At 33.6% G+C, this 26,637-nt stretch overlaps 2 protein-coding genes across 8 annotated transcripts in view; one reads left to right on the top strand and one right to left on the bottom strand.

Annotated features, from left to right (window-relative positions):
* Positions 1 to 597: 597 nt before the first annotated feature.
* On the bottom strand, positions 598 to 2,520 carry LOC133179701 (E3 ubiquitin-protein ligase TRIM71-like). Its single transcript, XM_061314393.1, has one exon. The coding sequence runs from the start codon at positions 2,518 to 2,520 to the stop codon at positions 598 to 600; it is 1,923 nt and encodes a 640-aa protein (XP_061170377.1).
* Positions 2,521 to 6,890: 4,370 nt separating this feature from the next.
* LOC133179815 (myosin-10-like) overlaps positions 6,891 to 26,637 on the top strand; it is a 63,505-nt gene continuing 43,758 nt past the window's right edge. For 6 of the 7 annotated variants that reach the window (XM_061314491.1, XM_061314485.1, XM_061314487.1 and 3 more), the window contains exons 1-14: positions 6,891 to 6,997; positions 10,659 to 10,834; positions 11,039 to 11,116; positions 11,591 to 11,635; positions 11,900 to 11,983; positions 12,864 to 13,060; positions 13,459 to 13,482; positions 15,608 to 15,628; positions 16,604 to 16,689; positions 17,187 to 17,287; positions 18,294 to 18,473; positions 19,171 to 19,185; positions 20,625 to 20,691; positions 20,905 to 21,011. In XM_061314491.1, coding sequence (XP_061170475.1) covers positions 10,682 to 10,834; positions 11,039 to 11,116; positions 11,591 to 11,635; positions 11,900 to 11,983; positions 12,864 to 13,060; positions 13,459 to 13,482; positions 15,608 to 15,628; positions 16,604 to 16,689; positions 17,187 to 17,287; positions 18,294 to 18,473; positions 19,171 to 19,185; positions 20,625 to 20,691; positions 20,905 to 21,011 — 1,158 coding nt within the window. In that variant the 5' untranslated portion in view covers positions 6,891 to 6,997; positions 10,659 to 10,681. The remainder of the gene's footprint in view (positions 6,998 to 10,658; positions 10,835 to 11,038; positions 11,117 to 11,590; positions 11,636 to 11,899; positions 11,984 to 12,863; positions 13,061 to 13,458; positions 13,483 to 15,607; positions 15,629 to 16,603; positions 16,690 to 17,186; positions 17,288 to 18,293; positions 18,474 to 19,170; positions 19,186 to 20,624; positions 20,692 to 20,904; positions 21,012 to 26,637) is intronic. The other variant, XM_061314488.1, reaches the window with a different exon arrangement.

A 26,637-nucleotide genomic window follows, 5' to 3' on the forward strand; every position in this document is an offset into this window, starting at 1 on the left:
GTCTTTTTTGTAGTAGAATATCCAAATATAAAACAGATGTGTCAGACTCTGTGGTATATTTTATTTCAAGCTCACTGGAATATACCGGTATCGTGTCGATATATGAAAGGAAATAACTATCATTAATTGATAATACGTCGTCGATATATCTAAATATCGAGTTGAAGGCCAAAGCAAGAGTTTTCTTTTTCTCATGCATAAGATTTTGAATAAATTCTGCTTCATATTGAATACAAAAATAGGTCTGCTAATAAGGGGGCGAAATTGGTGTCCATGGGAATTCAAACAGATTTTGGGAAGACCTGGTCTCCAAAAACCACATAGATATTGTCATTCAGAAACTCAATCATCTTTTTAATCAATATCAACTTCAGAGTACTTGTGTGTACAATCAGAATGTTTTTAACAAAAAAAAGTTTGCAAATGACCAATGACAAGGTAAGTAAATTTATTCATTATTTATTTTTTCCACACTGGACATAAATTTAATTAATAATTTTCCCTTCTTTTCAAAACATCATTTCTTTTTTCATTATACAAGTAATAGTAGAGTCACAACAATTTTTTTTATTAAAAATCAACAGAAAGGACTGGGCTTTATGCGTTTTCCTTTGATCTACCTTTTAGTGATGATCTCATGTCATATTCACTCAAAGCTCCGGTGTATGCAATCACAAAACATCTTTGTTTGCTTTCGTTTATCTTTATGTAGAATGGAGAGAATATGTTTTCTATAACAGTTATCGATGAAAAGTCTTTACTGAGAATGTGAATATTTTGACTAAATTTACCAACAACGTATATATTTCCTGCGGAATCTATGTCAAGCCCATAAGGAGCTTTTAAATTTGTACTTCTGTAGGTCCAAAGGACATTACCTTCTTGGGACAGTGATTTTACACAATGGGAGTCGGTACTACTGCTGTAAATGATATCGCCATCGTAATTCACAATCAAATTACAAACGTAACTTTCTGTCCAAAACGTGCGCAATATATTTCCTTGATCATCGAATTCAATGATGGAAGAGTAACATGCAGCATACAGATTGTCTCTAAAACTCGCTAAACCGTAGCAACACTCGCCAATTTCAATAGTTCTTAGTATTTTGAAATCCTCTAGTGACAATACTTGTATAGATTTATCATTAGGACAGCTGACAAATAACTCTTCTCCTTTCAAATGTATATCACAAGGACGGTAATCAATGTCAATTTTCTTCAAGAACTTGAAGTCGTTGCTGAAAAGATAGCACTCTGGAACACAATATCCTGTCATTACAATATTACCGTTTGGCAAAAACGTTCCATCGTTAAGCAGGTCCTTTCCTTCTCTGTCTATTTTTGGATAATCTACGTTCAAAATTGCGAGACCTAATTTGTCTTTTCCTCTGATTTCCCAAAAACATGCATTGATAGCACACTCACTAGGATAAGACAAATGTCTTAACGAATCAAGTATTTCAGTAAGTTTCTGAGAGTGTTCTGTTTCGACTATAAGATCCGTTTCCGGTGCGATTGTTTTCTTTATATACTCATACATCTTGCTAGCTTGCTTCCACTTTATTAACATGTCTTTGTAGATTTCTTCCCTTTTCATTTCTTTCAGAAGAGTACTTACATTTTTCTCGCAATTTATTTTCTCGGAAAGTGAAGTTATATATTTCTGCGATTCCAACTTTTTCCATGTAATGATTTTTTCTAATGAACTATAACCAAGTTCTTCAATTTTATTTAATTCCGCTTCCACTTTCATTCGAAATTGTTTGAAACTTGTTGACACTGACTCTGAAATATTTTCTAGTTGTGTAATTTTTGCCTCCTCTTTTTGTTTGAATGACATAAGCTGTTGCTCATGTGTTTCTATATTATTTTGCAAAGTATCAATTAACTTTTTCTTGTCCTTTCTCAAACCCTCTAGCGCCTCTTCTATACTGCAAACATTTTCACACTTCTTATGTTCAATTGCTCCACACAACCCACAACAAAAAATTCCATGATTGTCACAGTAGAATTCCACTGGTCTGTCAATATGTTGTGAACATGTATTTGATTCTGAAAGATGTGAACTGTTCTGAAATTGGAGTTCGTTCATCGAACACATCTTATGGTCCCGGGTTGTCAGTCCTTTTCTGTGACACTTTGAACATGTTTTACAGAGTTCTTCATTACATGCCAAACAGAAATCAATCGCCTCTACTTCTTCATTATCTCTCTTACAGGCAGCGCAATGTTTCTGTTCAGGGAAAGCAACCAATTTCATTAAAATGGTATTAACAGGAAAAAGATACGCCCATCTTTCCGGAGTTTCAAATTCACCGTTACTGGGAATGCATACCTGACACACTGGGCAGTTAAAACCCACAGGGAAATCCTTAGATTTACAACAGTCTATGATGTGTGACGATAAACAATCTTGACAAAACGAATGTGAACAGGGTAGACATCTTGGAGACTTGTACTTTCCGGAGCACAATGCACACGCGCTTTTGTCCAAATTGGGAGGATTCGAGGAAGCCATGATTATACATGAAGTCTTATGACACTTCCTCCTTCAGCCCCTCCCACTAAGGGATATTGATCTCGATTATGAAGTACGAGATAAGATAGCGATCCCGATCATGAAAAGATATAGATATTACTTTTTTTAAAATGTTGTATGATTCGTCAAAGCTTATATGAATTCTTTTAAATTCTTTTATCAATACAAAAAGGGTACCCCCAAAATGTGGAGCACCGGACTGTTTTTTTAAATTCAATTTAAAAAAAATTATTTTCAGAAATATTATATTGTTTACAATGTATTCCATGAGAAAAAAATGTATCTTTAAAATAATATATATTAAAGCATTAAACACTGGGGAGGGCATGGGTTAGGTTGGGAGAGGAGGTTAAACAGGGTCTATATAAATGATTTTAAATCACACTGCGAGTCCGTGACTAAGATCATATGTGTAACTCTTGTATCTGATATCTTATATAGATACATTATTTAATAAAAAAAAATTAATTTTAATCCATCAATGGAATTTTTTGTAAGAAATTGAAGTAAGTATATCGAAGTAATATTGCTTTGATAGGATTTGCAACACAATGTTAACATCTCAGCGTTTTCTATTTCTATTATAGAGCTGAACTCCCTCAAGGTAAAACAAGTTGCTTCTTGTCTTATCTTAATCTTAATTCTCTCTGTGCCAGAAGGCACACAAGGCCTGGACATCCCTCTTCCACTGGGGCCGGTCCGAAGCTGCACGGCGTGCCGTGTTCCATGACTTCCAGCATCAATTCGTTTCACCTCCACCATCCGCCGCCATGTTGTCTTGTGGCAGCCTCGCTTCCTCTCTCCTCGGGCGGTCATCCGAGGGCCACAACAAAGTCATCTGTTGGGTCCTTCCTCAGCACATGGCCAATCCAATTCCATCTCCTCCTCACCTCGTCCCTGATGTTTTCTGCTCCTGTCATCTCCAGAACTGTCTTGTTTGGGATATGCTGCTGCCATCTGACCTTGAGAATCCTTCTCAGGCACTTGGTCTGAAAGATGTCAATCCTCTTTTCCTAGATGTCTTGGTAAGCTTCCAAGTTGCTTAACTCAATAAAAGGTTTAAAATACTTGCACATATGTCTACCTTATTTTCCCATCACATTCCCCATGCAGCCTCCGTTTTAATGCTGCTTGTCCAAAGCCCTCTGGTAAGGTGTTCTATAATCACGCATGGATCTGGGTCCGATAGAGATCGACAGTGTGGTTACTTATATTGTAGCACATCACCGACCTGTGTCTGATTCTATAGAGGTGTGTCCCTGAAGCCATTCTAGTATATTTAACATGTAGCTATTAGACATCGTCCTAGAAACTTACTTCTAGCTGTTACCGTTAAAATTGAATCTGTCATGTTCTAAATTTTGTATTTACTCCAACCCCGTCAATTTAAATTTAGAACATGACAATTCTAGCAGTTGTAGGTTTTACTGCCATATCTTTACTAAGTGAAGTATTGAGAAGGTCCATTACAATTCTTTTTTGAAAGAAAGGTTAAAGCTAAGAAAAAAAAATCAATATTGTGAATATTAATTGATTAATCATTGCATTGATATTAATATCCTTCTTTTTTGTAATGTTTAATCAGATGTATTATAGTCTATACATAATTAATTTGTTGTTTAACAAAAAGTTTAAATACAAGACGTACTACCTAGAATTGGACGAAAATAAATATTGTTAATTGATGAAATAAGATCGGATTCTTTTGAAATAATAATATCTCAGAGAGAGAGAGAGAGAGAGAGAGAGAGAGAGAGAGAGAGAGAGAGAATTGCTAAAAATTTGTTCCAGTGATAAATCGAGGGAACAGTTGACCAAGTATAATACCTTTTCGTTTCCTTGGAAATTTTGGTGGAAAATCAGGAAGTTTGTCAAAAACCAGTCGTGTACTTAATGTTTCCCCCTGGAACATTAGGAGAAGAAAAATAAAATATAAAGTATATGTAGTAACATATATTTTACTGCTAAACTCTTTTTAGGAATCAACATGATCATTCATTTCATTTTTGTTCCAAATACATGGCATGCATTTTGAATTGACAAGGCCGTAAGTAAGCTAAATATTTTAATGAGGAAAAGGAATTGGGGGTCACCCGAGTCCCAAGCGGGTCCAGGGTGGTGTCCAAATGGGGATTCTCAGGGAGAGGGGGAAGCTCCCGAAACCTGGGTTTAGTAAATTATATAAAGACTTAATCTTTGAAAATTTTCACTTTTTGAATTATTTTTAACATGCGTTCTAAACAATAATGAAGCACCTGGTGAGATGATCGATTTACAGAAATTGAAACAAAGTTGAAAGTATTAGTTTAGTTCAATGACACACATAATTAATTAAAGTTCAAAGTAAAACTTTCTCACTTTTTAAAAAACTCTACAATTTTAGTGAGGCACTTGCCTCAATGGTAGTTACGGCCTTGATATGCTTCATATAATAAAAAAGTATGAAAGATAATACAGCATAGCCCTAGGTGATGGAGGGGTGAAGACGTGTTTGAAATAAAAAGAAGTCTTCGAATGATATGTGACCGTGAAGATTTGGACGGCACTAAAACTTCGTCTTTAACGTTGTTTGCAGAACGAACGGGGTGATCGTTGGCGTAGAGGGTACGAGGTATAGGTAGAGGTGCTGTGTGGCCGTGAGGTTAAAACAAAGTATAGGTGTGTCGTATTGCCGAAGATCCACCAATATGCAATTCCAGAGATTTAACAATTGATGAAGGATTCCGTATTTATTAGATTAGTCTCAACGGCAACAGTTTACATGAATCAACAAACAGACATATAAAACGTGATCGAGTCGGATTGGCCGAGGGTGGCCTCAGCACTCAGAGTCTTGGCGAGTCGGACGTGACCGAGACTGGCCTTCGTATATTCAAGACTAAAGATTGAAAATATACATGACTATTTATGAGAATGTAGATATTGATAATGAGTAGATAAATCAGTGACAGGTACATGTTGACATTAAGTAAAATGAGTAAAATTTACAGATATCGAGTAATTAGATATACTAAATGACTCTTTCATGTTTAGATATGAAAAACAGATAATTACACAATGTTGTTAAAAGATATTTTAACAGTTCTTGAAATATAGCACTCTGTCTCTTTGTAATATATCAGATCAAGAATCCGAAAAGACTTACTCGTAATTAAAATTTAACAATTAAAATCGTTCAACATATCGTGAGAAATAAATATGACAAAAATAAGAAAATGAAAGGTAAAGTCCAAAATAAAGTTTTCTTTCTGAAGCGGTGAATTTTTCACTGCTATAGATATATATAACATGCGCGGATCTAGGGGGGGGGGGGGGGGGTTGCACAGGTATTAAATGTATATACTGAAGCAAATAAAAATTGACTTTGGACAAGTCTAAAAACGTGGACCCCAACATCACCACCACGAAATAGTTGTTTTTCAGGTTTTGGAAATGGGTTTTCATGGATATTTGGGGTTGTAAATTTTTTGTGACTGGGTGGACCCCCCCCCTCCTGAAAAAATCCCTGGATCCGCGCCTGTATCACAAAGGCAAGGGATTGGGGCAATCTGATTTAAAATCAGATCTTTGTTACGCTCTGGGCATCGATCGAAATTTTTGTACAGCGACTATCAGAATTTCAGAGAATAATGAAGATCTGATTTTATTCAGATTGGGTTTGGGGTGTAGAGTAAAAAAGATATGAATCTGACCTTAAGTATTTAGGAGACAATACAATTATAAAAAAAAAAAAAGAAAAATAGATATATAAATTAATTTGTTGCGAACATATTTTATGTGCTCCATGGGGTGGTTTTAAAACACAAATTTCCACATACATGTATACGTGTGTAGTTAATACCATTGATGCAAAAAAAAAAAAAAAAAATTAGATTAATTGCATTAAAATTACCGAAAAGTTAGAAGATCCTTCAAAAAAAGTGTCAATTCTAGATCTATTTTAAAAAAATAGTAATAGGAGAAGGGGTCGATGGCGTATATGCCTGTAAGATGTAGCACAGGCACTTTTTAACCCACAGTAAAAAAAATGCTATGGTTAAAAAAATTAATACAAAGAAACAAGGGCCTGTGAGATATAGCACTAACTAAATAATGTAATATCTTAGGCACCCCCTCCCCCCCCCCCCCCCCTCCACCACCACCACACACACAAACACAATCCGGTCGACGCAGGGCTTTACCTAGGGTTGCAATAGGATCCTATTTACGACCATGTAAAACATACAGACGGGTCTTTATGCTGGTATTATTTAATCTAGTTTAAATCAATTTTGAATTTAAAATTCCGCGCGCACCTGTCATAAAGTTTGGTTGTAGCCAAGTGACGACAATACCACGTGTTTAATCCATGGCCAATATGGCGGCCTTGTGTATTGACGAAAATATCAATTATATGGCGAATGAATGTGTTTACTCGATCGAAGGAAGATAATGGCGACAGGTTTTTGTTTTAATTGTGAGTGTTTACACAATGTTTAACGAGGCGCAGGCCAGAACAAATGAACACAGTCAATGATCGTTTAAAATCGGCTGCATTATCAGATTATAGGTTTGCTCGACTTGTGTGTACACAAACTATAACAGAATAACGGGGGTGTTATTGTATGCGTTATGGATTAATTAATGTTTGCACAGATCCGAATTCATATCAATTTGAACATCAATATAGTTTGATGTATTGCTTTGACTGCTAGTTATGGGAGGGCCATTTAAAATCCGCGCATAATATAAGAGGGGAGGGATGTATGATATTATTAGTGATAATGAACAGGCCGATAGAATGCAGGCCAGGGGAGATATTTGTTGAAATCTGCTGAAAATGTATATTATTTAACTTTCAAATCAGTGAAAATTTTGAAAGAGTGACTCGTAGCTATTCCCCCTCCCAGACCAATATTTTGTATAGTTAACCATCTGACAGGCTAATTAATTGATTGTTCATGTTGCACAATAGTTACATGAAAGAAAAATAATTCAGAATGTCTTGCATATATATAGTACAGTCAAACCTTTATCTTGAGCTTGATGAGACCAAAAAAAAAAAACTTAGAGATATCCGAGTATTCGAGATATTCAGGGTAAAATACCTAAGAATACTTAAGAATACTTCCAAATCACTTTGACATTTCCATGGTATTTGAGATATCAGTGTTTGAGATACCAAAGTTCAACTGTTGTATATGCACAAAATTATGCAATATAGTCATCAACATGCAGTCAGTTGAGATCAAAAAATTCAACTGCATGATCTGTTTTGACTGTAGATGCTCTAGAATATAATTTGAAAAAGCTCAGTTCACTCATAATTGGCTGCTTTTAAATTGTGTCACAAATTCAAAAAGAGGAGTATTAATCTCAGCAAGACTAAAGATGTCAAAATCTCTCAATGATTCAAATGAACTTTGATCAGTATTTTGAACACATCATGATCACGATGCTGGGAGGGGAAGGGGGTTATTGAAAGAAAAAAGAATTGTCCATATTATGTTTCCAAATTGTTGAAGTTGACACTCACTGTATTAATACAGTCGTTTGACCAGTTGCGAATAGGGAACCGATTAGGCAGTGCTATAAATATATGACAGCATTATTTCAAAATCTAATTTGTTTGTCAAAGTAGTTCAATGACTTGCGGAATTAAATGTTGTTTCATAAAAGTTCAACCTTTCAAAAAAACTTTTTATTTTAGCAAGTTAACATGGGTACTTATTTTACTAGTTAAGAATAAGCCGACGAGTTCCGAATACCTTAGTGGTTCCCATGCAATTCGAACCTATATAAAAAATATCCGTCCCACACATTATAAACTGACATGCCTAGGAAAAGTTAAAATAAATGCTTACCGGTAAGTAAGTGGTATTTCCAAAGGATAAAGAGAAATAACAGTCATGTTTACAATGAAGAAATGACAGAAAACTAACGTATTATGTAGTGTTTATAATGGGTATTCGGAAAGTTCTAGTAAAATGAGAACACGAAAATATTCTGATATCTTCCGGTGGTCTAATTATTTATTTTTGGCAAGCTTTTGGTATTTGTTTAAAATATGTATGAAACTTACTTTTGATAGTTGAAATGTTGTTTTATGTGAAAAATTGACGTCTTTACAGACATTTTTCGACAGACAAACCCGTCACGGTGATTCAGATTTGTTGCATTGTAAAGTATGTTGCCTGTTTCAAGTACGATTGCGGACACAAACTGACGGCAAAAAATCAAAACTTCACATAATTCTAACACTCATAGATAAGCCTTCATACCATATCTGTGAATTTATGTTTACACATTTGAATTTATTAATTATCAGCTCTTATATTATTAATTCTTAGGAACTGGTCAAAGCTCGAAACTGGTCAAATGACTGTATGATTAACATAGGGACTGCTGATTCAAAATTCAAAACCTTTTGTTTAAAAAAATGTATCAACAGTTTTTTTTAGCTCACCTCAACAAAGTTGGGGGAGCTTATGTAATACTCTCGGCGTCGGCGTCCCAGGTTAAGGTTTTTGGAGCAGTTTTCTTTTCAAGTACTTCTATGGCCTATATTAGTTAGAGATGCATGGAGGATGCTTCTAGTGTGTTTCATTGTACCAGTCAAGGTTTCAGATGCTGCAATTTCAGCTAAAGAATGACCAGGTTAATGTTTTTGAAGCAGGTTAAAGTTTTGGGAGCAGGTTAAAGTTTTTGGAGCAGGTCTCATTTCCAAGTAACTATAAGCCCTATATTGACCAAACTTGCATGGATGATACATCTAAGGATGCACACTACTGAACTTGCTTCGGGTGCTGGATTTGACCTACATTTAAATTTTTCCGGATGAGTGACTAGGTTAAGTTTTTGGACCAGATCTCATTTCCAAGTAACTATAAGCCCTATATTGACCATACTTGCATGGATGATACATCTAAGGATGCACACTACTGGACTTGCTTCGGGTGCTGGATCTGACCTACATTTTCCAGATGAGTGACCAGGTTTAAGTTTTTGGATCAGATGTCATTTCCAAGTAACTATAAGGCCTATCTGAACCAAACTTGCATGGATAATACATCTAAGGATTCACACTACTGGACTTGCTTCGGATGCTGGATCTGACCTACATTTTCTGGATGAGTAACCAGGTTAAAGTTTTTGGAGCAGATGTCATTTCCAAGTGACTATAAGCCCTATATTGACTAAACTTGCATGGATGATACATCTAAGGATGCACACTACTGGACTTGCTTCGGGTGCTGGATCTGACCTATATTTTCCAGATGAGTGACCAGGTTTAAGTTTTTGGAGCAGATGTCATTTCCAAGTAACTATAAAACCTATATTGACCAAACTTGCATGGATGATACATCTAAGGATTCACACTACTGGACTTGCTTCGGATGCTGGATCTGACCTACATTTTCTGGATGAGTAACCAGGTTAAAGTTTTTGGAGCAGATGTCAATTCCAAGTAACTATAAGCCCTATATTGACTAAACTTGCATGGATGATACATCTAAGGATGCACACTACTGGACTTGCTTCGGATGCTGTATCTGACCTACATTTTCCGGATGAGTAACCAGGTTAAAGTTTTTGGAGCAGATCTCATTTCCAAGTAACTATGAGGCCTATCTGAACCAAACTTGCATGGATGATGCATCAAGGGGCGAACAATCTCAAACTTGCTTTGGATGCTGGATTTGGCTTACATTTTCTAGATGAGTGACTAGTTTTAAGTTTTCAGATAAGTATATTCCCAAGTAACTGCAAGCCCTATCAGACCAAAATTGCATAAATGTTGCATCTAGGGATGCACACTCCTAGATTTTTAGTTTAGTGTGGGACTTTGCCTTACTTAAAGACAACAATATTTTTCACTCATATAGATTATTAGTTTAGTGTGGGACTTTGCCTTACTTAAAGACAACATTCGTTGAGGTGAGCTCTGTAATCTCTGATTACCTATGTTTTATTATTGCAGTTTACTTAATATACATCATGTATGAGAGCTCAATTTATAATGCTGATCATGAGACACAAACAATATTTTGATGCTTTCAATTTACATATTATTTTATTGTTGATTTTTTTTTTAAATGACACTCTCCACATTATTTGAATCAGTGATTGTGTTTTAGTGTGAATCGGACAGTCTTTCAACATGTCGATGAATTACGTGGGAAGTATCTCCATCTTGGATCGTGGAGATGCTCCTGCCCGTGCCATCATTGACAAAAACAAACGATCCCTGGCCCAGCGCATCGCTGACGAGACCAAAGATGAGCTGGAGAAGGTCATGCACAGGGTTGAGGATGTAAGTGTCAAAGTATATAAGGCCAACAACATATAGCCTTTGTAAAGTTGTTAAATATCAACTGTACCCATGAGAATAGTGAAAATAATTGATCCAAATTGCTGAATATGAATAATGGAAAGTAATTAGCAAATTTATTTTCAGTGAAACCAGTAAGAATTTATTTTCCTCACATATATAAAACATTTTATTTATTTCACACAGATCTATGAATCCTATGAACAGAGCACCCAGGACATGTTTCTGACACACGGGGCAAATGTGGAATACATAGAAGATATAGTAAGCTTTATTTTTGTCCTGTACTGTACATGTTTTTGACACACGGGGCTAATGTAGAATACATAGATTATAGAAAGCTTTATTTTTGTCCTGTACTATACATGTTTTTGACATACGGGGCTAATGTGGAACACATAGAAGATATAGTAAGCTCTATTTTTGTCCTGTACTGTACATGTTTTTGACACACGGGGCTAATGTGTTGTACATAGAAGATATAGTAAGCTTTATTTTTGTCCTGTACTGTACATGTTTTTGACACACAGGGCTAATGTGTAGTACATAGAAGATATAGTAAGCTTTATTTTTGTCCTGTACTGTACATGCCATATTTTTCTGTGTGTGACAAAAAAATATATATATGCTCTTTGAACATGTATCTCAGATTAGCTTCAGATAATAATGACCAGCTAGAGTTCTGTTTGTTACATTAAGAAAAATTCATTATTTTTACATGTGCTTTTTTTTTTACAGAAAGAATTGGAGGAGATTTTGACTGATCAACTTAAAAAGAAAAAGGTGAGAACTTAAAGTATCATATTAGTTGAGGGGCCTGTTAAAACTGAATTCTAAATGGAAGAAACATAACCTATAGTGCTAATTTCTTTGGTTCAAAATCCTTGCATCTGAATCCTTCAAATGTAGCGAATTTGTTTTGGTACTGTGGCAACTAGAATTATGTATTCCTATGTCATTGTATTTCAAGGAAATAGTTTTACAATGATACAAAACAGCGTTTTAATTTTGTACCAGTCAAGTAAGGAGTTATTTTGTTTTATTCAGTATGAACAAAGGGTGACAGTTTTCATCGTGGGATTTGAGAATATGTCCAATCAGAGACTGCGACTTATACAGCAGGTCAATGAGGTATATTCAGAGACTATACTCATACAGTAAGTCAATGAGGTATGTTCAGTCGGAGACTATAACTCATTAACTCATACAGCAAGTCAGTGAGGTATGTTCAGTCGGAGACTATAACTCATTAACTCATACAGCAAGTCAGTGAGGTATGTTCAGTTAGAGACTATAACTCATTAACTCATACAGCAAGTCAGTGAGGTATGTTCAGTTAGAGACTATAACTCATTAACTCATACAGCAAGTCAGTGAGGTATGTTCAGTTAGAGACTATAACTCATTAACTCATACAGCAAGTCAGTGAGGTATGTTCAGTTAGAGACTATAACTCATTAACTCATACAGCAAGTCAGTGAGGTATGTTCAATTAGAGACTATAACTCATACAGCAAGTCAATGAGGTATGTACAGAGATTATAACTCATATAGCTAGTCAATGGGGTATGTTTAGAGACTATAACTCATATAGCTAGTCAATGGGGTATGTTTAGAGACTATAACTCATATAGCTAGTCAATGGGGTATGTTTAGAGACTATAACTCATACAGCAAGTCAATGGGGTATGTTTAGAGACTATAACTCATACAGCAAGTCAATGAGGTATGTCAAGTCAGCAAGTGTGACTCATATAGCAAGTTAATGTTTGTCCAATCAGAGACTGTGACCCGGACAGTAAATTGATTATATGTATGTTAAATCAGAGAATGCAACTCAAATGACAAGTCAATGATTTTTGCATTCACAGTTTTCCAGAGAAAAAGGTTTGAAAGAGCAAACAGATTTAAAAGACATTGCCTAACATGTCCACAACAAAGAAATTCTAATATAAAAAGTAATCCTTATGAACATTTCATTTCCATGGTGATGACCTTGACATTTTTTCAGTTCTTCATGGATGCCACAGCACCCCAGGAGGAAGAACCCCTGTTCTCCCCCTCCCCAGATATCAACATCGAGGAGATTGGCCAGTCCATTGAGGAAACACTGGACTCGGCTGACCGACTCGCAGACAGACTCGGTGAACTCAACTCACAGATGGTGGACTGGCTTACTAACTATGCCATCAACAAAGCCTCCTCAAAGTAAGGCCAGAGTTATCTGCTCCTGAGTCTGAAAAATTGTAATGTGTAATGGACAAATAGAATGAATACTGGAAGTAGAGAGGATTTGATGTATGTGTTAGGATTAGATATCCCTGTTTTGAATTTTTAGAGATTTGGGTAAATGGTGTCTAATGCATGTAAAAAATTAATACAATTAAGTTTGTTAGTGTTAGATTCTTCCAAACCAATTTCCTTTTAGAAATTAGAGATACCCATTTTGACATTTATTACTAGAGTTATAATTTATTGACATAAATTCAGCATACAAAATACTTAGCAATTTTTTATTCATTATTTGTTTTTTTTTGTTGAAATTTTTATAGGTAGGAGTTAATAATTACCTAAATATTAATTACCTAATGTTTGTACTTTTTAAGAACTATATCCAATCTAGAGAACATGTAAGTCTGGTACCTGAGTCTGTGTGTCCCTTTGAGTGTTTTACTCTATCACAGAGTGTAACCTGTATGGGTTATCTCCCATACATAATCATTTCTCTTTCCTCTCGTTCTGACAGTAAATGAAAATGAGTGCTTCAAAACTTGCACAATTCTATGCAATTTGGACCTTGTACTTAAAATTCTTCATTCTATGAGAGCTCACTGGACAAAGGGTTTATAGTTGCTAAATACTGCACATGAAACATTTGAGACATAATTGAGCAGATTCTAATTTTAAAATGCTTGAGTTGGAATTCATGTATTTAATAAATATTCACATGTCTTTATCTTTTTAAAAAATTTCCCCTTTCCCAAAAAGCAGCATTTTGATTGGATTAGGTATGCCATCATTTTTGTAACCAAGACTTTGATTTGTTGAATTTCCCATCTCATTCTCTAACAAGCACTATGATTGGATATGTTCACTCCCTGAGTGATAGTTTACTAATCAGTAAAGGTGTTTTTTACTTTGTAGATTGAAAGAGTAAGTAGACATTGATGTAAGGGATGGTGCTACTAAAAATAGAAAGGGAGGAATCATGGCAGACAAAATTCAACTAAAAAAATCAAATTAACAAAAAAAAAAATTCTATTATAATCCCAGGCCTGGAAAATGGGAGAAGGGGGGTGGGAGTCTTGAGGAACAAATTGTCTCCTCCATGACCATTGTGATGAAGTTTTAAAAGAATTATTGGAGGGAAAAAATACAAGAAAATTAAAGTAAAACAGAAAAAAGAAGGAAAATTAATCCAAAGAATAATAAGGATTCTGTATAATATTTCTCATGATTCCTCTATTTTATGTTTATCTTGTGAACTGGTGAATGGTTGACAAGTAGAGAGGCAAGACAGAGTTACAAATTAGAACGTAAATTGAAGAGTTTTAAGGAGAGGGAATATTTAATGCTGTTTATAATTATATACATTAGCTGTCAGTAGTTTTCTATACATAGAAGAAAAAAGGAATATAATTAAGACTGTAAGTTGTAATGTTAGAGTGTGCGTAAACTCACAGTAGTGAAATTTGGTTTCTACAGAAATTAACTAGTTAGTTAATTAAGTTACAGGTAATGTAGTGAACTTAGATGATAATAATAATAAGTAGAGATTTCACAACCACTGCATGGTTTGTTGATATAGCGTTCATTTACTACTTTGATTTCTTTTTTTGATATAATAAGTAGAAATTAACTACTTTTAATAAAAATTGGTAGAATGTTTTTATTATTTACTAAATTTAAATTAGTAATTATAATTTCTAATAGTGTTAGAAATTTAGGTAATTTTTTAAAAATTATTCTGAGGTAGTGTTCTTTCAATAGGTACAGATGCTAAGCTATAGCATTTTAAATATATGCTCACATACTTTATCCTAGAATGAAATATGTATGTATATGGCTATATTGTGTATCATTCATGTAAAACTTCCCCCAAGTGTATTCTCCAATCTACTATTCCAATATATAAGAACCTTCCCCTATATTTTTATAAAGGAAAAATATAAAATAAATGATATATTCAATTTATTGGACACTTAAACTGTATATCAATTAGGTAGCATAATATTGTTATCCCTGAAGCTTTACATCAGCATATTGGGATAAGGGATGTACATTAATTTATAGATATCTTCTTTGAAACTTTAAGGTCTGCATAATTATATAAAAGATTTTTTTCTTTAGCTTGAAGCAATCACATTATGGAAAGAACTTCAACAGCTAGGCATTGAGCTTGATTTTCAATGAAATTGTGCTATTTTTATTGATTAAAGAATTAAATTTAGTACCATCTCATGCATCCATATCATTTACGACTGCACTGCATTTTGAATTTGTAGAATTCAGTTGACAGTTTAGGCAGAGTAAACTCCAACTGTAGATATTCTGGATTTATAAAAATTAAAAAAGGATCATTGTTTAATGTCACTGAAGGAAAAAAGAATTTTATTGGGATTGAATTTTTGATGTTTAATTTGACAAGAAAATTCATTAGACAACCTGTTAGATCAAGAAGACAAAGTTAAAATGATTTTCTAGCCTGCTTGAATGAAATCTCTGAAATGTCTTGATGTTATTTTGTTTTTGTAGAAAAAGCAAACTTGCAGATGAGTAAGATTTTCTATTTAAGTGCACATTTCAGTGTTGTTTCATTTTTTATTAATTTTGATTTTATATTTTTTTTGTTTTTGATTTGTAGATTTTGAATGAACTGCATGCATATAATAACACCATTTGAAGCCATTATGAACACATTTTTTTCAGCTTAGTACTTAAGTACACATGTGTTTTGAGAAGCCCAAGTAATCTTTGGTTTTAATTTCAATATATTCATAATCTATATTCAGAGAAATGTCAAAAAAATTAGAAGCTTGTATAGTAAGCACAATATTGTTTTTTTTTTTTTTTTTTTTTTTTAAATATTATTATTTTTGTTTTGTCTTTCTGTGTACACCAGATATTATTATTCAATATTACTCTGTTTAGTGTTATTTATCTACAAGTTTTATGTAATAAGTTTGCTTTCATATTATACAAATTTTTTGTCACTTGAAGTTTTTTAGTGTGTTGCATGAACACAATTTTTCTTGGATGCATTTTAAAGTAACAAAATGTTTCAAGTTTAGTGAAGTGAGTTAAAACAAAGTATGGGGTATTTCACATGAGTGAATGTGATAAAGTAGTAATAAATCATAAGCTATAATCTAAATTTAGTAACATGTACTGTAGATACCTTATTTTTCATGGGTACTTAATATCGCAAAATGACGCATAGACATCAAATTGCGAGAATATGAATTCACAATTGGACTGTTGATCTCTAATTTTAACGTATCTCGGAAATACAAAAAAAAATGAAAGTGAGTAATTTTATTTTGTGCAGCCACGGTGCTTCTTGTGAAATTACGAGATAATAAATCCTCACATATATTTAGGAGTCTACAGTACTTTGGAGGCACTTGAAAAATATAGAATTTGAAACATTAAAATTAAGTTTCAGAGGGTTAAATGGTATAATATGCTTATTTTAGCTGATTTCGTCTGACAAATTTTAGATGAGTAACATGCTATTTTTACATGATTTAGGGGAAAAAAGAAACTGGAAAAAGCACTAGACAAAGCGAAGGATGATCTGTCAGGACTAAGTGAGAAGTTACTCAAATTACAGGGAGGTAGGTGGAATAGCTATAGCTCTGGAATAAAAAAAAAACGGAGGTAGATGGAATAGCTATAACTCTGGAAAAAAGAACAGGGAGGTAAGTGGAATAACTATAACTCTGAAAGATGACAGGGAGGTAGGTGAAATAACTGTGGCTCTGAAAGATGGCAGGGAGGTAGGTTAAATAACTGTGGCTCTGAAAGATGGCAGGGAGGTAAGTGGAAAAACTATAGCTCTGGCAGATGAGGGTTTCTCCTTTGGCCATCTTGCATCTTTGTCATTAGTAAGTCAACAGGCACTATATTTATTGTGTCCTTAGCATTGAAATAGTCTTATGCCTGTGAGTTACCAGATCTTACTGTAGGTTTTTTTTGGATAAAAACTATAGTAATTCTTTTTTTGTTTAAATTTAGGCAAAAAGGCTTAAAGTATGACCCAAAACAAAAATAATCACTCAGGCTAAGTGAAAAGTTGTGTCACTGGTTTGAATTTTTGTTTTTATTTCCTCAGAAATGGAGGTTAAGGAAGAAAAGGTACAACAGCTGCTAAAACAACTAGAAATCAAGACAAACGACACACAGAAATTCAGGACAGCTGCCGAGGCTGCAAAGGTAACAAGGAGAGGTCACTCTCTCATCAGGAATGATAACTCAGTATCTCTATGCAGGAAGAGTTGTCTTTTATGAGACAGTTGTTTAGTTGGGGTTCTAATAAACTTAGATTTATGTAAAAATAAATGTTCAAGAGATGCTCAAATTTTAGGAAGGAATTAACTTGCACTGCATTCTTTGTCAGAATATTTCAAACTTGCTTATTTAATAACAAACAGAATTTCTTCTAAATGAGTAGAAAACTAACTTAAATTACACTAATACTTTCTCTTAATTTGTAGCATAGTTTAATCTATATGCTTGAAAATTTTTGCCATCTCTATTTTTAGCTACATGTACAATTTTTAAGCTTTTACATATTTTGAATTCATGTACCCAAATTCAGTCGTACATGTAGCAACAGGTTATAATGAAGATAAGGCATGACAATAATTTGACCCATGTAAAATCAGGGATTGAAATTTTCCTGGAAAACCCCCTAGCCCAGGGGCTACTGATCAGAAAAAATTACTAGCCCAAACCTCAAACTAACTAGCCCAACAATTTTTTATGCAAAATGAAAACATTACAAATCAAAGTTTCAAATGCTTTGGTGAAAGAAACAAATTAAATTAGTTCTTAGTCAAAAGAAATCAGTCTACATAGAAAAGCGTAAGTAAACTAATGAGATTTTTTTTCTGTTCAGCTAGTCCGACGTACTATTGTTACATTTAAATCAGCTAGCCCAAGTCTTAAGATGACTATAGCCCCGTGTGTCCTCCTACCGTATATTTCAACCCTGAAAATCCTGCCATTTAATGAAAATACAAGAAACAAATTATTTAAATTAATCATGGCTCTGGCAGAGGTTTTCAAGCATTTGATATTAATTTTTTTCTGCTTATATCTTTTGATGCTTTGTGTAGAAATTTTAGTACAATTTTTCTCTCTCTACATTTTTCCTGCTTTATGCAACTGATTTCATTCTTACATATTTACGTAATTTACGTAACATTCTTACGTAAAGAAAACCATCCAAGAGCTAGAGGATGCTAAAACAAAGAACGAGGCGGCCATTAAGTCAAAAGATGCACTGATCAGGGACCTCAATAGTAAATTGTCTATGTTGGAGCTGGAGGTCGGTCAAACAGATTATCTGTCTAAAAAGGACTCGGAACGCAACCAGGAGAAAAATATGGATCTAAAGGTTTGTGTGTGAAAATCCGTCTAGTTTTATGAAACCAGCCAATCAAACCGTTTCTCATTACAGAAGCCTGAACTATCAATACATTATCTAAATTTAAATCAAACACTATCCAAATTCAAATCAAACATTATCCAAATTCAAATCAAATTGTCACCTTAGCAATATTTTCTGTATGCGTTTTTGGAATCAAACAGTCCCTTCAATTTTTTTTCAAGATTTTTTTTTGTGAATTTAAAGCAAGTATGTCAATTTGCTGCATGATAAAAATCCACCAACCTGTCCCAACATGCTCTCTATCTGTCAACAGCTAATCAAACGAACAGGAATCTGACTTTGAAAGAAATTGAAACAAAGTTTGTTTTTTTTTTAAATGAAACAATATGAAAGTAACACCAGCCCAACAGGCCTATTAAACAGATTATCTTAATGAAATTTTCTGAAAAACTGCAAAGTATAATTATGATTTTTTTTTCCACATATGTCTTAATCTATAGGTATAAAGAAATTAAATTGATACTAAAAGTTTCTTATAGGTTATGTACACGGTCTGTGAACATTTACTATTAAGTTAATTAAATTAACAAATAAAATTCTGAGTAGGTTTGTTAAGAATTCTGAACATAACACCTGTGAAAGGTAACAAACTGTGTAATTATATCAGGTTTTAATTAAAAATTTGACTGCTTTTCTTATTAAGCCTGAGGAATTGAAGGTAGGTAATGCATGCTGATAGGGAATTCTACCTTAACTATATTGTGAATTCAGATGTCTTGATTTAATTGTGTTGCGACAATATTAATGTTTAGGCTTAATTCAGCTACCAGATTTTTGTAGTTGTCAAATATATATCATTTGAAATGCTTCAATTAATTTTCAAGATTTGCATTAAGACTATATTGAAATGTATATATTATTGCAGGTCGTATAAGTTTGTTTGCTTTGATGCTAGATTTTTTTTAATGTAATGAAATTTCAATTCCATTTAGCTTTTAACGTGAAGATTGCCTTATATTTGTTTACCATACAAGACAATCCCTGAAATTTGAATGAACTTCATTAAAAACAATACTTCGCATAAATTCTTTCATTAATTAGCTTGAGCATGGAGACATTCTTTTTTGCTATATATATTCTAGACCACAGGATAGATTCAGTAACTAGCTTCATGTACTTTTTTTTAACTTTGCTAGATGACCTTTGCTTTTGCCTTGTTGGCCTCTGACCTCTTGACCTCTATTGGTAGTATACTGATATAAATGTAGTTCTGTTATTTGATTTTCATATATGTTTATCTTATACAGTGTTAAAAAAAATTGTTTCATTACTAGTACTGCTTTATTGGTATAGAATTGGGTATTTATCTCAAGGTTAACAATTTTCACCAAAGAATTGTTTTTTTCCCTATTTGTTCATATTTAAGAAATATATATATTATTTTTTAACACTGTATATTAAGTCCATTTTGCATGAATTTTCATTCTGTTTGGTTGTTCTATAGGACCCAGTCAGGCCAGTGTTTTCTGTGGAGCACATAACTACAAACAAAAATCTTCAAATTTGGAATAAGATTGCATACTGTGATTTAAAACATTCTGGAAAGTAGTCAGGTGCTCACATGAAATACATTTGCCTGGTCTTGTGGATTCTCTGCTTTTTGCTGGTGTTGGGTTTCCTGTGGTGTTATTTTTCGTTCATTGCTTGTTGTTTAAATTTATCTTTGTTACATGTTTGTCTCAGTTGGAATGAATGTTAAGGGAGGGGGATTAGGGGGGAGAGGGGGATTTATAATGTACTTGTTTACTGTACATGTGTTGATTTGTAGTATAGACTTGATTTTTTGGGGGGGTTCGTGCATTTGTTTGGTCATGGAAATTTGACTTCTAATTTCTGGGAGATTCCTGTGTAGTATTTTATCAGCAGTAATTCACCATCAGTCAGGGTGAAAATAGTTAAATTTACTGCTTTCCTTGTGAAAAAAGGAAAAATTCAGGAATTAAATGAGCATTAATCATTTTATTATAAAAAGATTTATCATTATTATTACTTAATATAATGAAGGTAAAATATGAAACATCACATTCTATGATTCTGTTATCTCTACATGTATTTGTCTCTTCATGTATTAAGTCCTGTATTGTATCCACATTGTAGAAGAAACTAGCAGAACTCCAGGAGGTAGTGGACACCAACAAATCCAGTCTTTTTGAGGCCCAGAGAGGTAAATGTTTTGTTTTTATGTGGTTGTAGTAGTAATGATAGTGAAGTCCTATTTGTACAGACTCATTTATGGTAAATTCCTCACTAATAATAGTAATGAGTAGGCAATTTCTATGATTTTTAAAAAAAAAATTGTTTTAATTATTGTTTCTTGTTATTATGCTGATATATGGTTGTTTTGTTACTTTATTTAGAGTTATGTTACTATTTTTAGACTGGCAGAAATTACATGACCAGCAGGTGGTGGCCCTGACAAATGCTCATAAAGAAGAAATGGCAGAGATGAAGGCAGCGTTTGAGGAGGAACTCAAGAAAACAAAGGTAGGGGACATAACTCATGTAGAGCTATGGAAATGAAGGGGACATAACTCATGTAGAGCTATGGAAATCTAGGGGACATAACTCATGTAGAGCTATGGAAATGTAGGGGACATAACTCATGTAGAGCTATGGCAGAGATGAAGGGGACATAACTCATGTAGAGCTATGGAAATGTAGGGCATAGCTCATGTAGAGCTATGGAAAAATAGGGGACATAACTAATGTAGAGCTATGGCAGAGATGAAGGCAGCGTTTGAGGAGGAATTCAAGAAATCAAAGGTAGGGGACATAACTGATGTAGAGCTATGGAAATCTAGGGGATGTAAATCATAGAGCTATTGAAATCTAGGGGACATAACTCATGTAGAGCTATGGAAATCTAGGGGACATAACTCATGTAGAGCTATGGAAATGTAGGGGACATAACTCATGAAGAGCTATGGAAATGTAGGGGACATAACTCATGAAGAGCTATGGAAATGTAGGGGACATACCTCATGTAGAGCTATGGAAATGTAGGGGACATAACTCATGTAGAGGTATGGAATCTAAGTGACACAACTCAGCTAGATGAAACTCGGGTAGACTGTAGGATTTCTGATAAGGGGACATAAGTCAGGGAGACCAATTGGATTTCTGAGTAACATGTCTTGGGTAAATCCATGGATATAATGCCAGCAACATATGTTTATGAGGCAGAAGATCAGGATATAAAAATAAACCTCATAAACTGCTGTGGAAATGAAATGGACCTAGCAAATATAAATCAAGTAAACCTATGGAAAACTAAGGCATGTCACTTCCGTAAATCTATGAAAATCCAGGGGACATAATTCAAGTAGTCTGGAGAAATATAAATCTATAGATTCATCTCATATTTAAGATATGGAAACAAGGAGACGTAACTCATGTGGGATTCAACTTAATATTTAGTGGTAATAGCTCACTGAGGCCTGAATCACAGCTGTTCATTGTGCTAAAAATGCAAAGAAAACAGATTTCAATTTGAAAAAAAAGTTCCAGCAATGCCTGCAAAATTCTGACAAGTATTAAGAAGTTTACGCAACATTCCAATGATAAGACATACTTCTAAACTAATATTTGAATATTACTTGCAAATGTATTTGCATGAATTGAACAATAGTTTGCACTGTGTTTAATAAAAAAGAGGAACTAAATTCACCAAGCAAAAATGATTCTGCTGGCATTTACCTGACTGTTCAAAAAGGAATTATCAGTTTATATTTTGTATATTTCATTTGTTGTAAGGCAGGGGTAGACATTAACTTTCAGATTCACTTGCCCTTTGGGCAAGTGATCTTAAATGTTGACTTGTCCGAATGCAAAACTTGGTTACCCAAAATTAGGAAAGAACTTGAGAAGAAAATTATTTATTACTGTAAACGTTATGATGAAAAAAAAATGTGACCAAATACAATACTGTCAATTTGGCAAATTGAGCTACCTGAAAAAATTTTATTGCTGCATTTGTCATAAATGTATACCATTGTACTTGTAAATTTAACCTGCTAACACACACTGCCATGCAGTTATAACCCTCCGTTTCCTTTTCATAAAATTCATATTTTTTAATAATATTTTACGATAGGATTCCTTTTGTGAATCGTGATTTTCAGAGTGAATCAATGCTAAAGGAAGATAGTTGCTACGAAACATACATTTTATCTTGAGCAGGATACATCAAGCTACACTGTACTTATATTCTGTGCGTGAATAAATAATCTAATTTCCTAATAGGAAATTAACAAAATTTTGTTAGATGTAGAGCGTATTTACTATGAAATAAAATAATTTTTTAAATTTTTAAATGAACGGTATAATCCAGAAACGCTAGTAAGGAATTCTTAATGCAAAAACATTGTCAGTCAGGTACTTTAATTTGTGGAAATCAAGTGTTCAATTTATTGTTTTATTTATAAATTAATGTAAACTAAATAAATATGTACATTTGTTTGATAAAAATTCACTTGCCCGATCGGACAAGTGCGTCGACAATTTCACTTGTCCGAACTGATATTTTACTTGTCCTGGGCAATCGGACAACCGTTAATGTCGATCCCTGTAAGAAAAAGATGTATTGTAGATTTATTGAAGTTGATTGTGCAACAAAGCATTGCTTAGTTTAGGCCAGACAAAATTGTATGTTTGTTTCTTGTAACAGGTTTTACAAAAAATCAGGGTCAGCAGGTACCCTTTAATTATCTTTAAGCATTCTTAGATTGGTCCTGTCAGCGTTACATTTCCTCTTCTCTCCCAGATCTGTGGGCACCAGTGAAATAGACAATACTAAAGCTGCAACTGACACTGTAATCAATATACACATACTCCTTAATCTATAGTTTTAAGAAAATTTATTATAACTTCTGTAATCCACATAATGCTAAAAATAAATGACTTTGTTTCCAAAAAAAAAAAAAAACTTTGAAAAAAGAGACACTTGGGGGTGGGGGGATTGGGTTGGTTGGATTACAAGAAACAACATTTTATGATGCCTTAAATTAGAAGAGCTTTTATTTTTTGCTGAAAGAATGTACCCAGGAAAACTATATTCAGTGTTTTATATAGATTAAGAGTCATGTATCACCGACAAGCTGTAATAGATTAGGAAGAGATATTGAAATTTTAAATAGTTTTAACTTTTAAAACATCAATAAATTTTATTGTAAGGAGATTTACGCAGTAGTAATTGATGTGATCTGAAAGAGAGATTTAAGAATCGTCAAAAGCACAATAAATAGTTTCAAACTGCATTGATTATCCAAAAAATACAGTTTGACAAACTCTGTTTAATTACTCTGAATGACATCTAAGCCTGAAACCACTCAAACCAACAATGGATCTTGAACATTTGTTGAAATTTCAGAAGGGCACGGCCTAGCTATGAGTGTCTTAATGTTGGACAAATATTTGATTTTTAGTTTCCTGGCGATCAGTGATCCGCTATTGTAATTGTGTATCCGCTTGTATTGATGATGTGTGAATCAACGGACTGAAATGAAACCTATATGATTAACTTAATTGTCATGTGTAGTCTTAAGGGAGTTTTAGAGGAGGAAAATAAGAACTTTTAAACTTGATAAATAGAAAAACATGTTGTGATGAATTTTAATGGCCTGTGCCTGGAGAATAATTTGGTTTTTAGAATTTATTTTTTTTTGAAATATTGATGAAAAAAATGAGATTTGAACTTTACAAGTACAACTAGGGACTGTGAAATGTGATCAGTCAATAATCAAGTTAATTATTCATAAGTGATTCCAATTCTGAGATTAAAGACTGAAAAATGTGTTTAAAAAAATAATAAAACATGGATTTATGGTTGTCTGTACCATTTCGCGAATTTTTAATTAAACTGGGTTATAGTTTTGAGAAGTATATAACGAGCATGTTGTTAATCAATGAAAATCCTGGAATCATGTCAAAGATTTGAAAACTGAAATATATTCATGTGGTGTTCAGTTTAAGAAATATCACTGACTCTGGAGTACATGAAACTGTTTATAATTCAACAGGAGAATTTTTGAGATAGTGTTATACTTTTTATGTGATGTGGAAATTAAGGCCTTGGATATTGCAATAATTTCTTGAAACCACAGTAGCAACACTAGTTAAGTCTCTAAACTTTTGAAAACTCCTCGCCTCCTCCACCCAAAAGGAAATTAATGTAAAACATCAATATCTTGATTGGAGTTTTTACTGACCACTGTGAAACATGAGTTTTGTGCGTGACTCTTCAGACAAAGGAATACCAGTGGACACAGAGTATGTCCATATAATAGACTTGTCCCGGGTCCTGATGGTGGACAAACTACACCCCCAGCAGGTCATAGGGACAAGCCATCGACCCTCTGTACCAATATTCCATAGAAGGAACAAGATGGTGAGTGTTCATTCAGGGCCTAGAGTTCATTGCATGCAGGTCCATTGAAAATACCTAGTTCCATTTGAAAATTGACTTTTTAATCTTAAGATAATAATGGTTCTCAAAAATGTGAAAAGATGATTAGCCAACAATTAAATGGTATTTATTCTACAGTAAACACAAGTAATCAATATTTTGCCACTTTTTAAATTCAACATTCCCATTGAAAATTGTAGTAGAAGGGGTGCAGGACCCTTACCACTAAAGGGTCAATTACAACCTGTCACTGCAGCACCAGATTATGTATAAAATAGGATTCAGGGAATTTACCTTTCTCTCTCTCTCTGTATAAAAATACTTTAAGGTTCATAAATCCTCTGCTCACTCATATAAAATGCTGCTTGAACTCTTATGATTTTCCCAAAGAAATGCATTTTATAAGTAAAATACAAACAATTGTAGCATAGCTTGCAGGGCAATATTGGACAGTAAAGACATATTAACCTGACAAATTTATAAAGGAATAATAGACTTTTAAGTCATTAAGAGTTATCTCTCTTATCAGAGTATCAGTGAAACCAAAGATTCATCATTCCATTGTTCACTCATAAAAAACTTCAATTTGCTTTCACAGTGATAATTTTCCAAAATAAACCAAATTTACACAATATCAGCACATATTTTAATTGTGGGACAAAATAGGACAGAAAAGACCTTTTCACATGAAAATTTTACAATTCAAAAGAGATGGATGTAATTTAACCCAATAAGAGTTATCTTTCTTTTCAGAGGGTCAGTGAACCTTAAGCTTCCAAGTTTTAAACAGATAGTTCTGGGTTTTAGCTTAAATATACCTTCAGGAGACAAAAGCTTAAGGACATATGTTCACTGTCCAATTTTGGTAGTTCTGTTAGATTGTAATTTGTTCCCAAATTTTTACTTGTTCTCTGGGAAACTGGGCAATTTTCAACCAATCCTGTCATAACGATTTCTTGATTCATGTAAATGAAAGGCAACATCATAAAATTAAGAGAAGTACTGTACAAACAAACTTTTATTAAAAGTTTATTTCATTTTAATCTTTGTTGCAAGAAATATCTGAAAATAATAAAGAAATGGGTCACAGTAATTAAAAAACAAAATGTAAAAATGGTTATAAGGATCCAAACTTCTCCAGGTCTTGATATATGATTCTACTGATAAAATTGAACAATATGCAAATTGTTAAATTTATTTCCTCATTAAGCTAGTATATATAACAAATGAATTGCACCCAAGAACCAAAACCATTGATGTCAATGATGTCATAAATTGCAATTTACTGTGAAATTGCTAATTTTCATGGGGGTTAATTTTTTGTTGTTTTTATAGTATGAAGGGACCCATACCAATATTTTTCCCTAACCACGAAAATTTGACACCACGAAAATATGTGATTTTAGAGCATATGAACCAGGATATATACTTGATGTCTATAGCAATAGATATTGTTAAGGTATTAGGGGTGTAATGGTCATGACCTTGAATATGACTAAATTCAGTTTAGTTATAATGGACAACACTTCAGGCAATATTTCCCAAAGGTCTTCTGTCCAAACATAATTTTTCTATACTTATTTTCATACCTGTACCCTCTAACCACTGGTGCACCTTTAATAGACAAAAGGTACAGATGTAATTTTTACTTCTATTCTAGTTAATCGCAAACAGTTGAATGTTTCATGTATTCATCTGCAACACTAA

Source organism: Saccostrea echinata, unplaced genomic scaffold (genome assembly GCF_033153115.1).
Source record: "Saccostrea echinata isolate AGI-Se365-2 ecotype Australia unplaced genomic scaffold, CSIRO_AGI_Sech_v1 ptg000005l, whole genome shotgun sequence".
Taxonomy (NCBI): Eukaryota; Metazoa; Mollusca; class Bivalvia; order Ostreida; family Ostreidae; genus Saccostrea; species Saccostrea echinata.